The following is a 15,913-nucleotide window of genomic DNA, read 5'->3' as shown; positions in this document are numbered from 1 at the left end:
TGCAAAAAAAGTATTACTGTCACTGTAATTGCTCAAGTTCTTACCTATATACAAAGTGTCACTAAAAGCAACTTGGTTCACTTCATCAGAATTGTGCACAATACAGTCCAGTGCACCTGATGTGTCTAGAAGCTGCAAACAACCAGTTTTGGAATTTGCCTGGAAGACGCCACTCAGTATCTGGAAACAAGTAAAATAAACACTAGAAAGTTGAGCATTCTTCATTCCATAAGGACCATATTTGACATGAACGTTGCCATCGTCCCAGAGGACCAAAGTCCTGCTCTCCCCTTTTTGAGAGAGAGCTGACTGGCGGTGATTTAACCTGAGAGTCACCACATCTCAGGGAAAGGTTCAAAAGGCAGGGCCTTCATGAATAACCTCAGCCGATACAGAAATTGAACCAGCGCTGTTGGCGTCTTTCCACATCATGAACCAGCCATCCAGCCAACTGAGCTAACCAACATAGAGATGGTAGAAAACGTGTAACTCAGATCTACTCTGACCAACTTTTCTTTCATTAATAAAAAGGAATGTTACAACTCCTGTTTAAATGAACAGTAGTTATCATTCCCTGGATAAGGAAGCAGTCCTTAAGTAAGATAACTGATCAACTGGGAAGGTATTATTTTGAAAGCTTTATGTTATCAACAGTTTTCAGAAGAGACCAATGTCACCTTGCTATTGGGTATCCGACAGGGGCATCTTCTAAGCACCAGTAACGCAAAGTAAGAGGAGATTCATCTAATTAGTGTAGTTCACCCAGCTGGTAGGGCAGTGGAGGAGTAGTGAGAAACAATTGTTGTAAAGTATTGTTGAATCAAGGAATGTCATACCATGAAGTATTTTTTCTCATTTTCAACATTGCCACTTCGAGAAACCCACAGGTGGGTTTCTGAGATTTCACACATCTACACTGCAGCCATTTATTCTACTAGGATTTCAGCAACAGATCATGGCAATGGCTTTGTGAAATTGTAATATTTTGTCTCAAACTGAGGAACTACACAGCAGAAAAATTACAATTTTGGCTCCTCCATGTCCAGATGAAGCAAAGTTGCGAACAGTAGATTACATAATCTGGAGAAACATTAAACACTTCAGTGTGAACGAAACAGGGAATGGGGATGAGCTGGAACAAAATGCACTCCAGACATCCACGGGATTATACTGGATGGAGATCCAATGCTGGAAATTAGGAAAAAAACACAGGGATGGTCAGTAAAACCTCCAGGTTTCAGTTCTGAAGAGTACACTGTGGTCAGAAAATGTCAATCTGTCTGTTCTTCTGAAGATCTCTGTGCAATTCCCTGTTCTACTTCAGATTCTTAACAATTTTTAAAAATTTGTTCATGGGATGTGGGTTTTGCTGACTAAAACAGCATTTATTGCCATCTTTAAGTGGCCTTCAGAAGGTGGCGGTGAGCTGTATTCTTATACTGAAGTCGTCCATGTAGTGTAGGTACACCCACAGCTCTGTTAGGAACAGAGTTCCAGGTTTTTGACCCAGCAACAGTGAAGAAATGGCAATAAACTTCCAAATCAGGATGGTGTATTGCTTGGAGATGAACTTACAGGTGGTGTTCCCATCCATCCTACAAGAAAATCTTGTCCTTATAGATGCCAGAGTTCGCAGTGATGGAGGGTGCTGTTGATGAGGCTTTTGTGAGTTACTGCAGTACAAATTGTAAGATGGTACAGACTGCTACCCTTGTGTGTCGATGGGGGAGGGAGTGAATGCTTAAAGTGGTGGATGGGGTGCCAATCAACTGGGGTGCTTCGTCTTGGATGGTGATAAGCTTCTTAAGTGTTTTTGGAGCTGCACTAACTCAGACTAGTAGACAGAATTCATTCACATTCCTGACTTATGTTTTATAGAGAGTGGACAGACTTCGGGGAATTAGGGGTTGAGCTACTTGCCACAGAATTTCAAACCACTGCTCTTGCAGCCTCAGTATTTATATGGTCAGTCCAGTTCAGTTCTTGGTCAATGGTAACCCCCAGAATGTTGATGGTGGGGGCTCCAGAGGTGGTAATACCTTTGAATGTCAAGTGGAGATGGTTAGACTCTCTCTCAATTGATCAATTGGTTAATTGACTAATGACAAGTGGTCATTGTCTGACACTTCTGTGGTGCGTAATGTTGCTTGCCACCTGTCAGCCAAAGCCTGAATGTTGTCCAGGTCTTACTGCATATGAACACGGACTGATTCAGTATTGGCGTTGCGGCGAATGGTGCTGAACATTGTGCAATCATCAGTGAACATCCCCACTAATCTTATAATAATAATAATCTTTATTTGTGTCACAAGTGGGCTTTTCAATCCCACTAGGAGCTTTTCACAGTAACTTCATTGAAGCCTACTTGTGACAATAAACAATTATTATTATTATTACTACTACAAGTAGGTTCACATTAACACTGCAATGAAGTTACTGTGAAAGTCATCTAGCTGCCACACACGGTGCCTGTTCGGGTGCACAGAGGGAGAATTCAGAATGTCCAATTCACCTAACAGCACGTCTTTTGGGACTTGTGGGAGGAAACCGGAGCAGCCGGAGGAAACCCATCACAGACACGGGGAGAACGTGCAGACGGTGCACAGCGTGACCCAAGCGTGGAATCAAACCCAGGTCCTGGCACTGTGAAACAGCAATGCTAACCACTGCGCTACCGTGTCACCGTGATGGAGGGAAGGTCATTGATGAAGCAGCAGGAGATGGTTGAGCTGAGGACACCACGCTGAGGAACTTCTGCATTTATATCCTGAGTCAGAGACAACTGACTCCCTACAACCACAATTGTGTTCCTTTGTGCTAGGTATGATTCAAACCAATGGAGAGTGTTCCCCCAATTCCTATTGACATCAGTTTTCTGGAGCTCCTTGATTTCACACTGATCAAATGCTGCCCTGATGTCACCACATTTTGAGGTAGCTGTTTTATCCATGTTTGAATCAAGCCTATAATGAGATCAGCGATAGCAGCAGTGGGGGTTAAAAGCGAAGATACAACGGGATTTTGGCGTGAGAATCACTGAGAGCAGCAGGGGGAGTTAAAAGCAGAGACTTTGAAAGTTGACGGAAACAATGTGAAGGGAGGGAACAGAACCTAGTGTGGAGCAGCGTGGGAGGAAAGCACTGAACCCAGTGTGGAGCAGTGTGGGAGGAAAGCACGGAACCCACTGTGGAGCAGCGCTGGAGGAGATCACGGAACCCAGTGGGAGCAGTGTGGGAGGAGAGCACGGAACCCAGTGGGAGCAGCGTGGGAGAAGAGCACAGAACCCAGTGTGGAGCAGTGTGGGAGGAGAGCATGGAACCCAGTGGGAGCAGCGTGGGAGGAAAGCACGGAACCCAGTGTGGAGCAGTGTGGGAGGAGAGCACAGAACCCAGTGGGAGCAGTGTGGGAGGAGAGCACGGGACCCAGTGTGGCGCAGCGTGGGAGGAGGGCACGGAACCCAGTGTGGGGCAATGTGGGTGGAGAGCACGGAACCCAGTGGGAGCAGCACGGGAGGGGGGCACGGAACCCAATGTGGAGCAGCGCGGGTGGAGAGCATTGAACCCAGTGTGGATCAGCGCGGGAGGAGAGCACGGGACCCAGTGGGAGCAGCGTGGGAGGAGAGCACGGAACCCAGTGGGAGCAGCGTGGGAGGAGAACACGGAACCCAGTGGGAGCAGCGTGGGAGGAGAGCACGGAACCCAGTGTGGAGCAGTGTGGGAGGAGGGCACGGAACCCAGTGTGGAGCAGTGTGGGAGGAGAGCACGGGACCCAGTGTGGAGCAGTGTGGGAGAAGAGCACGGAACCCAGTGGGAGCAGTGTGGGAGGAGAGCACGGAACCCAGTGTGAGCAGTGTGGGAGGAGAGCACGGAACCCAGTGTGGAGCAGCGTGGGAGGAGAGCACGGAACCCAGTGTGGAGCAGTGTGGGAGGAGAGCACGGAACCCAGTGTGGAGCAGTGTGGGAGGAGAGCACGGGACCCAGTGTGGAGCAGTGTGGGAGGAGAACACGGAACCCAGTGGGAGCAGCGTGGGAGGAGAGCACGGAACCCAGTGTGGAGCAGTGTGGGAGGAGGGCACGGAACCCAGTGTGGAGCAGTGTGGGAGGAGAGCACGGGACCCAGTGTGGAGCAGTGTGGGAGAAGAGCACGGAACCCAGTGGGAGCAGTGTGGGAGGAGAGCACGGAACCCAGTGTGAGCAGTGTGGGAGGAGAGCACGGAACCCAGTGTGGAGCAGCGTGGGAGGAGAGCACGGAACCCAGTGTGGAGCAGTGTGGGAGGAGAGCACGGAACCCAGTGTGGAGCAGTGTGGGAGGAGAGCACGGGACCCAGTGTGGAGCAGTGTGGGAGGAGAGCACGGGACCCAGTGTGGAGCAGTGTGGGAGGAGGGCACTGAACCCAGTGTGGAGCAGTGTGGGTGGAGAGCACGGAACCCAGTGGGAGCAGCACGGGAGGAGAGCACGGAACCCAATGTCGAGCAGCGCGGGTGGAGCATGGAACCCAGTGTGGATCAGCGCCGGACTGGAGCATGGAACCCACTGTGGAACAGCGCGGGAGGGGAGCACGGATCCCACTGTGGAGCAGTGTGGGAGGAGAGCACGGAAACCAGTGTGGCGCAGCACGGGAGGAGAGCACGAAACCCAGTGGGAGCAACGTGGGAGGAGGGCACGGAACCCAGTGTGGAGCAGCGTGGGAGGGGAGCACAGAACCCAGTGTGGAGCAGTGTGGGAGGAGAGTACGGAACCCAGTGGGAGCAGCGCGGGAGGAGAGCACGGAACCCAGTGTGGAGCAGTGTGGGAGGAGAGCACGGAACCCAGAGGGAGCAGTGTGGGAGAAGAGCACAGAACCCAGTGTGGAGCAGCGCGGGAGGAGAGCACGGGACCCAATGTGGAGCAGAGTGGGAGGAGAGCACGGGACGCAGTGTGGGAGGAGGGCACAGAACCCAGTGGGAGCAGTGTGGGAGGAGAGCACGGAACCCAGTGGGGGCAGTGTGGGAGGAGGGCACGGAGCCCAGTGTGGAGCAGCGTGGGAGGAGAGCATGGAACCCAGTGGGAGCAGTGTGGGAGGAGGGCACGGAACCCAGTGTGGAGCAGTGTGGGAGGAGAGCACAGAACCCAGTGGGAGCAGTGTGGGAGGAGAGCACGGAACCCAGTGTGGAGCAGCGCAGGCAAAAAGCTGCAAACTAAGTATTAACCAACGCGGGTAGTAGGCCACTTTACACAGAGTGGAGCAGCATGTGTGGAAACCAGTACTTTATGAATCCGAGGGATTATGATTCTGTGGGGAGGAGAAAAGAGTACAGTACAATTATGTGTCCGTCATCAAAGAGGGACTGCAAGGACACATGTATCACCAGCGTCAGGACAGGAGCTGTCAACTGCTGGAAGAACCACCATCTAATCCACTCAGTGATAATCAATGTAGCCCCAAAACAGCAATGGCAATAGAAACAATACTGCAGGAAAATCAACGCTGAGGCACCTAAAGACACTGATAAGAGAGACCTATTCAGCCTGTGCTTCTCTGCATATTTGATAATCTCTCGACGACCCAGAGATGCCGAGTGTCCACAGCGCCTGCTCTGACCTCATGGAATCCACTTGCAAAGAGACACCTGATTACTCAACCAGGAAACACCAGACTGGTTCGATGAAAACAACCAGGAGCTGATAAGCCACAAGCGCAAGGCTTTTCTCAACTTGAAACAGCAACCCAACTCGAGAGCAAGAAAGCAGCTCTATAGATGGCTAAATGCACTACCTAAAGAACAGGTAATGGGTGGAGAAAGCGCAGGAGATCCAGCAGTTAGCTAACAACAATGACACAAGGGTTCTTTAGCGCAGTCAAGACCTCCTATGCCCAAGCACCCAAGGCCCCACCCACTGCTGGTCAAGAACGGGGAGGTGCTCATCAATAAGAGACGTAGTCAGCGCCCACTGGATGGAGCACTTCGAAGATCTTCGTAACAGAGACGGTTTTCAATGCAAGTGTCCTCAACCCCAACCTACAGCATGCTATCCGCCACCACGTCCATACAACCCCAACCTGGCATGAGGTAAAAAAGATTATCTGACAGCTAAAGAACAAGACATCAGGAGCAGATGGAATACCATGGCGGAGAAGCACTATTGGCACGAATACATGACCTAATTTCCTTTACCTGGAAAAACATGCCACGAGATCTGAGAGAAACCATAACCGTGACCATCTTCAAGAAAGACGAGTCCAACTGCAACAACTAAAGAATTTCCTATATTGTCGACCACATCGCAAGGGTCCTTTTTCATTGCCTTCTTCTCTATGGCTGAAGAGCTCCTCCCAGAGTGACCACGCGGATCAGACATGATCTGCGCTGCACAGCAACTACAAGGAAAATGCTGAGAACAGCACCAACACTTGTACTTGGGCCTTACAAAGGCATCTGACACTGTCAACTGTGAGAGATTGTGCAGAGGCCTCCTCTTTTGTGGCTGCCCTCAAAAGTTGTCACTCTCCTCCAACTGCTTCATGATGACATACAAACTCTCATCCTGACCAACGGATTCACCACAGACCCTATTCACGTTTGAACTGGGGTCAAGTAAGGCTGTGTCAATCCCCCCCAACCCGCTTCTTGAACTTCCTTGCAGCATTTAGTGAAAGCAATTGCAATTGCTCCCAATGGTCAACAAAAAGTTTTCTTTGTTATTTTGAACAGTATTTTTCTCTCCAAGACTTCACTTCTTTCACTCTTCATATATTTCCAAGTCAGGAATGTGTGGTGCTTGGAATTAATCTTCTAGGTTGTGGTGTTCCCAGGTGACTTCTGCCCTTGTCCTTTTAGATGGTTGTGAGCTTGGACGGTGCTCTCCAAGGATTAGTAGTGAATTCCAATAATGCATCTTGTAAATGGTTAACACTGCTGCTACTGTCCGTCAGTGAGACAGAGTGAACGAATGTTAGTGATTGGAATGTAAGTCAAGAGGGCCTGCTTTGTCCTGGATAGTGTTGATCTTCTCCAGTTTTGTCAGAGTTGTACTCACTCAAACAAGCGAAGAGTATTCCATCACACTCTAGAATTGTGCCTTACAGTTGTGGACAAGCTTTTGGGAATCAGGAGGCGAATTACTCATCACAGCATTCCTAGCTTCTGACCTATATGTTTTTTGCCACATGTCTGACCAAGCTTAGATATTGTCCAGGTCTTGCTACATTTGGAAATGGAATGTTTCAGTGTCTGAGGAGTCACAAATGGTGCAGAATACTGTGCAATCATCAGTGAACATCCCCACTTTTAACTTAATAATGTAAAGAAGGTCATTGCTGAAGCAGTCGAAGATGGTTGGGCCTAGGACACTATCCTGAGGAACACGTGTAGTGATGTGCTGGAGCCAAGATGTTTGACCTCCAACACCCACAAGCATCCTCCTTTGTACTATGTATGACTCCAACCAATAGAGAATTTCCCCCCATTCCTAATGACTGCAGTTTTTCTAGGAATTCATGATCAAATGCTGCCTTGATGTCAAGGTCTGTGCCTCTCATGTCACCTCACTTTCATGTCTTTTGGTCATGTTTGAACCAAGGCTGTGATGGGGTCAGGAGCCCAGTGGCCCAGGCAGAACCCAAACTGAATGTCATCCTAAAGGACATGAGCGAACCAGATGTTTTTTTTTTAAAATGACAATACCACTAGTGAGACTAGTTTTAATTCCATATTTTGTAAATTGAATTTAAATCCAACCAGCTGCCATGGTGGGATTTGAACCTGTGACCCCAGAGCATTAATTTAGGACTCTGGATTAAGAATTAAATTGCATTATCACTATTTTGGTGCAAAATAAAGAACCAAGTAAACTAAATCAAATGAACTGCGACACAAATTAAAAGGGAGAGCCCCTTAAAGGGACACTGCCTTAAACAAAAACAAATCACAAATGAAACACAAAACATCAAACCAAAATGTGATTAAGAGGTCGATGAGCCACCCAGTCACCTCAGTGCAATTAGTCACAGAAGGCATATTACCACTGCAACACTTCCCCAATTATTATTTAGTTAATTAGAGCAGTGCAAATATATATGCAAAGTACACACTTCAAAGACAAGGCACATTGGAATCCATTTGAAGATAGAACCAGAACTTCATGAACTGGAAGCACCACATCTGATGGTAAGTCCACAGCACATAGTCCAATCTGTGGCATTCTACCTAGTGTATACAGGAATTTAAGGAGCAGTTTTATTGTATATTCAACAACAGATATCTTCCAGGATGGAAAGCTCCCACAGTCAAATCACATGATTTGAAATTAAGTATTTTATATTACCTTAAAAACCTGACTGCAGGTTTTCCATTTTGTATTTACACTGGAATAGTGTACGCTTATTACAATTTGGGGAATGTAAACTTTATCGTGGCCATACAATCTGTTTATTTGACAATGTATAATGTCATAATAACACTAGCATTCATTTGGCTATAGAATATCCAAGGCATCAATATGATGGTATGTTGTAATGTCCACAAGCTAGATTTTTAAAAAAAAAATCATATACTGTTTAAAGAGGCATGGTGTGCAGCACAGGGCACACCTTGCCTCTTTAAACAGTATCTCACAGTAGAAAAGATGACATAAATCAAGAAATACTATGAGGTTTATTATTGTATTCTTTCAAGGGTTGTGGGTGTCACTGGCCAGGCACTATTTATTGTCCATCCCTAATTGCCCTTGAGAAAATGATGGTGAGCTTCCTTTTTGAGCCACTGCAGTCCAGGTGTTGTAAGTACTGTATACCCACAGTGCTGTTAGGAACATCAAACTGATGTTAAAAAAAACATAAAATAGGCCATAGGCAAAAGACCAAGAGAAAGAGGGAGCACCAAAGTTTGAGACAGATATACTGTAGCAGAAATGGTGGCAGGTTCCTATTTCAATGCAGGAAGACCTGACCTAGAGGCAGGCTCATGCCAAATTTACCACTTGGCAGGTACCCAACTCTGCTTATTGTGGGTTACTGGTCCAAAACCAGCATTTAATTAAAGTGATTACTCCCAACAGCGATCAAAAAATGTGTAAATGTTATTTTTAACCACATTTTTCTCTGCAAGACTGCACTTCCTTCACTGTTATAGAATCATAGAATGTTAGCAGCACAGGAGATATCCAACCGGCTTCTCCAGACTATTATTTCCATCAAAAAATATTTTTTTGCTGAGTTGTTGCATGTTGTTGCAAGCTTTTGTGTTTGTGATATTGCAATACCCACATCAAGCATTGGATGGCATTGCACATTAAACAGACTGTTTCTACTGAAACTAGCATGACAACAAATTCAATACAGCTCATCACAGAGCCACCCTGTGGCAAGGATGAATTACTTCAGCAATTTTTATTTCCATCCTTTTTCTCCTCTCAAATTAACTCCTCAGTAGTGTAACAAGCCACAGCAGCTTACAAAACCATGCTCAAGTGGCTATTTTTAACACACTCACATGTTTCTGCAGGAAAATCCACCATGTTGGGGATGCATCTCCAAACCCATTCATGTCCTCAACCAACAACGGCAAAAGAGATTTGTTAAAGGTCTACAAAGTTAGATAAGATAGTGAAGGAAAAACTGCTCCCATTAGTTAATGGTACAATGATTGGGGAGCAAAGAGTCACGGTCCTGGGCAAGGGATGCAAGAGGAATATGAGGCCTTTTTTTCCCCATGCAGCAAGTGATAATGACCTGGAACTCACCAGCCATGAGGGTGGTGGAAGTGGAAACAATCAATGATTTCAAAAGGAAGGTGGAAGTGTTTTAAAAAACGTTCCTTAAAATTTTTCCATCGTAAACAAAACCATTCAAAACAATCAAACATAAATAAATATACTATAGAAGAAACAAAAAAACAACACACATTAACTTTAACACAAAAACTAAACTAAATCCCTCAACAGTTGACGATGACGGACTCTTTAAAAAAGGAAATGAATGGTTGCCATCTTAGGTAGAACCCCTCCACCGACGCCCTGATGGTGTATTTGACCTTTTCAGAATCATAGAATTCTCCAAATGCAGAAAAAGACATGAGGTCACCCAACCAAGCTGAGGTACTAGGTGGAGTAGGAGACCTCCATCCAAGCAGAATTCGCCTCCGGGCTACCAATAAGCCCAAGGCGAAGACATCCACCTTCACCCCAGACTGCAACCCGGGCAAATCCGGCACCCCAAATGTGGCCACCAGCAGACATGGGTCCAAGTCTACACGGAGTATCTCTGACATGGTGTTAAAGAAAGAAGCACAAAAGCTTATCAACTTGGGACAGGACCATGGAACATACAGTGCAGAAGGAGGCCATTCGGCCCATCGGGTCTGCACCGACCCACTTAAGCCCTCACTTCCACCCTATCACCCTAACCCAATAACCCTTCCTAACCCTTTTGGACACTAAGGGCAATTTATCATGGCCAATCCACCTAACCTGCACATCTTTGGACTGTGGGAGGAAACCGGAGAACCTGGAGGAAACCCACGCAACCACGGGGAGAACATGCAGACTCCACACAGACAGTGACCCAGCGGAGAATCGAACCTGGGACCTTGGAGCTGTGAAGCCACAGTGCTATCCACTATGCTACAGTACTGCCCCCTGAACATAGGTGTATGAATAGCCGTCCCCCAAGAGCAGCACTCGCACTTATCTTCAACCGTGGAGAAAAATCCGCACACCCGAGTTCTGGTCAGATGTGTCCTGTGCAAAGCCTTAAATTAAATCAAATTCAGCCGAGTATATGAAGATGTGGAGTTGACCCTGGGAAGGGCCTCACTCCATACCTCACAAATAAGAATGGGATCCATTTCAGCCTTAACTCAATCAATGGATCAGAATCTGTTGAAAGGATCTGGCCAGATATGTCCAAAATAGAACCCCCGCGAGGCCTAACCAGAGGTAGAATCTTCTTCATCAGGAAGAGGGTGGCGCTAAAGGAAAGGAGTGGAAACCTTGCGTGAACAATCCAGAATTGAAATTATCTGAAAAGACTGGAACCACGTGACTGGAATTCCTCAGCCAACTCCTTAAAACTAGCAAACCTCCCATCCACAAAAAGGTCCCCAAACCTCTCCAGGCCCTTCTCCTCCCAAACACGGGTCCAAACCAGCTGATAGGAAAAGGTGGTTATTGCAGATGGGGATTAGCGAAGTCAGTGACCAGAGCTTGAAATGTTACCTGGATGGCTTCCAAACCCTTATTGTGGAGACCACCACTGGATTAGAGGACAATCTCACTGGGGAAACAGGCAACGGTGCAGTAACTGGTGCACGAAAACTAGAAGCAGTGCAGGGGCTCGCTTCCATTTGTCCCCATATGGAACTGGGATCACGAAACCACAACAATATCTTCCGAATATTGGCTGCCCAATAGTAAAACAATAAATTGGGTAGGGTTAGGTCTCCCGACTCTTTTCAGAGTAAAACCCACAAATTCTGGGAGTCTTACCTGCTCAAACAGAGGACACCAATTTGTTGACTTTAACAAAAAAGGACTTGGGGAGAAAAATGGAGAGACACTGAAAGTAAAATGAAAATCTCGGAGCACATTCATTTTCTTAGCCCTATCCGCCAAGGATAGAGTAGATTATCCCACCTCTACAAGTCTGTTTTGATACTGTCCACCAGTGTAATGATTTATGAAGCGAGACCCAGTTGTGGGCCACCCATATCCCCAGATAACAAAAGCCAGTCTTGGCAAGGCGAAAAGGCAACATCCCCAGTTGTGCTCTCCTCCAAAAAACAAAACAGCACAGGAATAGCCCCTTCGGCCCTCCAAGCATGCGCCGACCATGGTACCTGCCTAAACTAAAACAAACCCACCACCTCTCCAGGCATCATACCATCTTAGGGGCTGGTTTAGCTCACTGGGCTAAATCGCTGGCTTTTAAAGCAGACCAAGCAGGCCAGCAGCACGGTTCGATTCCCGTACCAGCCTCCCCAGACAGGCGGCGGAATGTGGCGACTAGGGAACTTTTCACAGTAACTTCATTGAAGCCTACTCGTGAGAATAAGCGATTTTCATTTCATTTCATTTTCATGCTCCATATATTTACCACCCTCTGTGTAAAAAACTTGCCTCACACATCTGTTCTAAACTTTCCCCATGCACTTTAAACCTATGTCCCCTAGCACTTGACTCTCCCACCGTAGAAAAGAGCATCTGACTATCTACCCTGTCCATGCCACTCGTAATCTTGTAGACCTCTATCAGGTCCCCTCTCAAACTCCGTCATTCCAGTGAGAACAGACTGCGTTTATCTAACCTCTCCTCATAGCTAATGCCCTCCATATCAGACAACATCCTAGTAAACCGTTTCTGTACCCTCTCCAAAGCATCCACATCCTTCTGGTAGTGTGCCAACCAGAATCGTACACAATTAAGGAGGGTTGACCGGTCAATGCTCTCTCTCTCCTTGAAGCTGTGAAACTTTACTATTACCGCACACGGTGGATCCTCAGGATGAGACCTCGGCCGGAGTGTACGATGGGCTCGGTCCAACTCAGGAAGGGATGTGAATCCACCATCACCCCCAGCTTACCAAACATACCTGCAAAGTACTCTGTGGGCATGTGGCCTTCCATTTCCTCCAGCAGCCCCACAATTTGAATACTTTGCCTCCTGAACCTATTCTCTATATCATTGATAGAATTTACAGTGCAGAAGGAGGCCATTCGGCCAATCGAGTCTGCACGGGTCCTTGGCAAGGGCACCTGAATTAAGCCCACACCTCCACCCTATCCCCATAAACCAGTAACCCCACCTAACCTTTTTGTTCACTAAGGGCAAGTTAGCATGGCCAATCCACCTAACCTGCACATCTTTGGATTTGAGGGAGGAAACTGGAGCACCCGGAGGAAACCCACACAGACAGGGGGAGAACCTGCAGACTTTGCACAGACTGTGACCCATACGGTAATCACACCTGGGACCCTGGCGCTGTGAAGCAATTGTGCTAACCACTATGCTACCGTGCCGCCCACCTTGGCCTTCAAGGCTTCCTTCGCTTTGGCCACCGAAGATAGTTCCAATGCCAGTGAGGCAATTTTATCACTGTGGTTCGAAAGGGTCCCTTCCATATATTTTTTACATGGGTTCATGGACTCCACTGTTTCTTTGGTTTTCCCCAGTCGCTCGAATGGGGGTCAAGGCCTCTTCCATTGATTCTGGAGATCCTCTAACACAATTCATTGGTTTTTAAATTCCTTCGCCAATATACTAGAAAACACCCAAGCCGTTGGTGGAGTGGCTGGAGCACCAGAGGCTGAACCCGTTATTTTATCTGCCAATGAACTCGAAGAGGCCTCAGACTCCGACGACGAACTTCTGCTTTTCACCTTCTTTCCCCTGACGTGTTTGGGCATTTTAACCATACACAATCCTTATTACATTAATTATTAGGGTTTTCAAGAGAAAACAACCCAGGGTATTAAGAGAACGGGTAAAAAGTGCAGTATTTTAGTGGGAGCCACCTTGTGCATGTCTTTTCCCTACATTATACCACTGGTAAGTCCCAAAGGATATAAAGTTGCAGGTTTGGGAAGACCTAGCAACGATTGGGATAGACTAGATTACTTTGCAGGAGCTGGCATAGATTCAGTGGGCTAAATAGCTCAAATATGCCTAATAAACAGTACTTAACAATAGGGGCACCTTGTTAGTGATCAGAAATAGGAGCTTTACACTGATTTCCACCTCTCTCTACCTCAGTGACACTGAGGCCAACTATAGCATCACAAACACTGCACTAGCTGACATTAGTTAACTTAGCACAGGTCCAACATTAAAACTGAGGCCTTCTCGTCAGTACGGCTCAGTACTTGATCAAACAGTAATGTTCTTGTTTACTAAGAATCAGGGGAGAAAATAGTACTTTTCAACCAAAAACAGTAGGCCTTGTTTCAATAGCATTTTGACTTCAAGTGACCAATTGTGATTAAATTAAATCGTCATATTAACCACAGAGGACTTGTGGCACAGTGGGTATTGTCTCTGTCTCCAGCCAGAAGCTCAGGGTTCAAGTCCCACCTCAGGACTTGATGGCCGAGGAAGGTGCATTCATAACACGGCCAAACAAGATGAGCATCAACCTGCAAAATCTTTCCAATACATGCCAATGACAGGTGGTAAAAGCGGGAGAGATTCCTGGTCAGCCATGCTTGATGTGGAGTGGCGCCCTTTAAGCTACAAGCCTCTTATGGCAATCTGGCGACTCGTTCCAGAGAAAAACTACCTTGGGAACAGATGAACCCTCTGCCTTATGCACATTAGGTGCAGGAAAAGAACCAACAAATAAGCCATTAAAACCAAGAATCAAAACCATTGTAATGATTTAGCAAATCAATGTTATTGCCGTTATTTAAATTGAAAGTAATACTCAAAAGTACCATTTGCGGTTGGAAATCTTCAGGGTATAAAACATCAAACGACCAAGCAAGCTTACTGTTAAGCTGCTGAGCTATCAAGTGTTTGATCTCTGCATCTGGCAACAAGGAGGACAAATCAAGATCTTTCCAAGCTCGTTCTTCAGCAAGAGATAACAATTCTGATAATGACGGACTCTGACATGGAAAATGTGGTTTTGAAATCTAAAGAGAAACAAAATGAAATGAAATCAGTAGATTATCAAATCACAAGAAAAGAGAAGCATGCAGGAGTGGTTCAGTAGGAGCACTCCTCCCCTCAGTCAGGTGACTGGGGGTTCAGATACCACACCAGAGAACACAAAAATCTAATCATAGAATCACAGAATCCCAACTGTGCAGAAGGCCATTCGGCACATCGAGTTTGAACCTACCCTTTGGAACAGCACCGTACCCATGTCCAAACCACCCCCCCCCCCCCCCCCCCAATCTCCATAATCCCATAACCTAATCTGCAAATCCCCAGACAATAAGGGGCAATTTAGCTCAGGGGAGGTGCCAGAGGACTGGAGATTTCCAAATCATAGAATCAAAGAATCCCTCCAGTGCAGAAGGAAGCCATTCGGCCCACTGAGTCTGCACCAATCTCCAAAAGAACACCCCATCCTTGTCCCATCCTCATAATCCCACCTAACCATTGGACAGTAAGGGACAATTTAGAATGGCCAATCCACCTAATTTGCACATCTTTTGACCATGGGAGGAAACCAGAGCACCCAGAGGAACCCCACACAGACACGGGGAGAACTTGCAGACTCCGCACAGACAGTGACCCAAGCCTGGAATCGAACCTGGGACCCTGGAGCTGTGAAACAACAGTGCTAACCACTGTGCTACCGTGCTGCCCAAGAAGAAACCCATGTAGGCACGGGGAGAATGTACAAACTCCACAGAGAGTCGCCCAGAATTGAACCCAGGTCCCCAGAGCATTATCCGGGATCTCTGGATTACTCGTCCAGTGACAGTACCACTACACCACCGCCTCCCCTGATTAACAGATTATCTGGTAAACATCATCACATTGGTATTTATTTGAACTTGCTGCCTTCATTCCTACACTAGAAAGGTGACTATGCCCCCTGTGGATGGAAAGATCATTGTCGTTACCGAAAAATTATATTTAACAATGAACTGAAAGCAAAAAGAGCAGATACATTAACTATTTCAAAAAGATACTGCTAATAAATATGTCTTTAATGTTGAAATATCTCCCAAGGCACTTGAGGGGTGCAATCAAAAAAGAATTGCTAGCCGAAGAGATATTGGAAGGAATGACAAAGAGGTTGGTCAAATAAGTGGTTTGGGCAAGGGTTGAGGAGGTTGACAGGCTAAGGGACAAAGTTCTAGAGGAGGGACCTAGGCTGGTGGAGGTACATCTGCCAGTGACAGGATAAAGGAAGACGATGTACAATACACCACATGTGCAAAGTACTCTCCAGTTTAATAATTTCAATTCATGGAATATCAGCTGCGTC

The 15,913-nt window shown here is 46.7% G+C and overlaps 1 protein-coding gene across 5 annotated transcripts in view; it reads right to left on the bottom strand.

The window, feature by feature from the left end:
• Positions 1–15,913, bottom strand: part of ctc1 (CTS telomere maintenance complex component 1) — a 119,881-nt gene that overhangs the window by 54,160 nt on the left and 49,808 nt on the right. For all 5 annotated transcript variants that reach the window (XR_005462532.1, XM_038813642.1, XM_038813639.1 and 2 more), the window contains exons 10-11: positions 14,403–14,603; positions 45–180 (exon numbers count right to left, since the gene is read on the bottom strand). Coding sequence is in view for 4 of the 5 variants with exons in the window: in XM_038813642.1 (XP_038669570.1) it covers positions 45–180; positions 14,403–14,603 (337 nt within the window). In the remaining variant the exon portion in view is untranslated. The remainder of the gene's footprint in view (positions 1–44; positions 181–14,402; positions 14,604–15,913) is intronic.

Source organism: Scyliorhinus canicula, chromosome 12, assembly GCF_902713615.1.
Source record: "Scyliorhinus canicula chromosome 12, sScyCan1.1, whole genome shotgun sequence".
Taxonomy (NCBI): Eukaryota; Metazoa; Chordata; class Chondrichthyes; order Carcharhiniformes; family Scyliorhinidae; genus Scyliorhinus; species Scyliorhinus canicula.
This window is presented reverse-complemented; position numbering and strand designations above follow the sequence as displayed.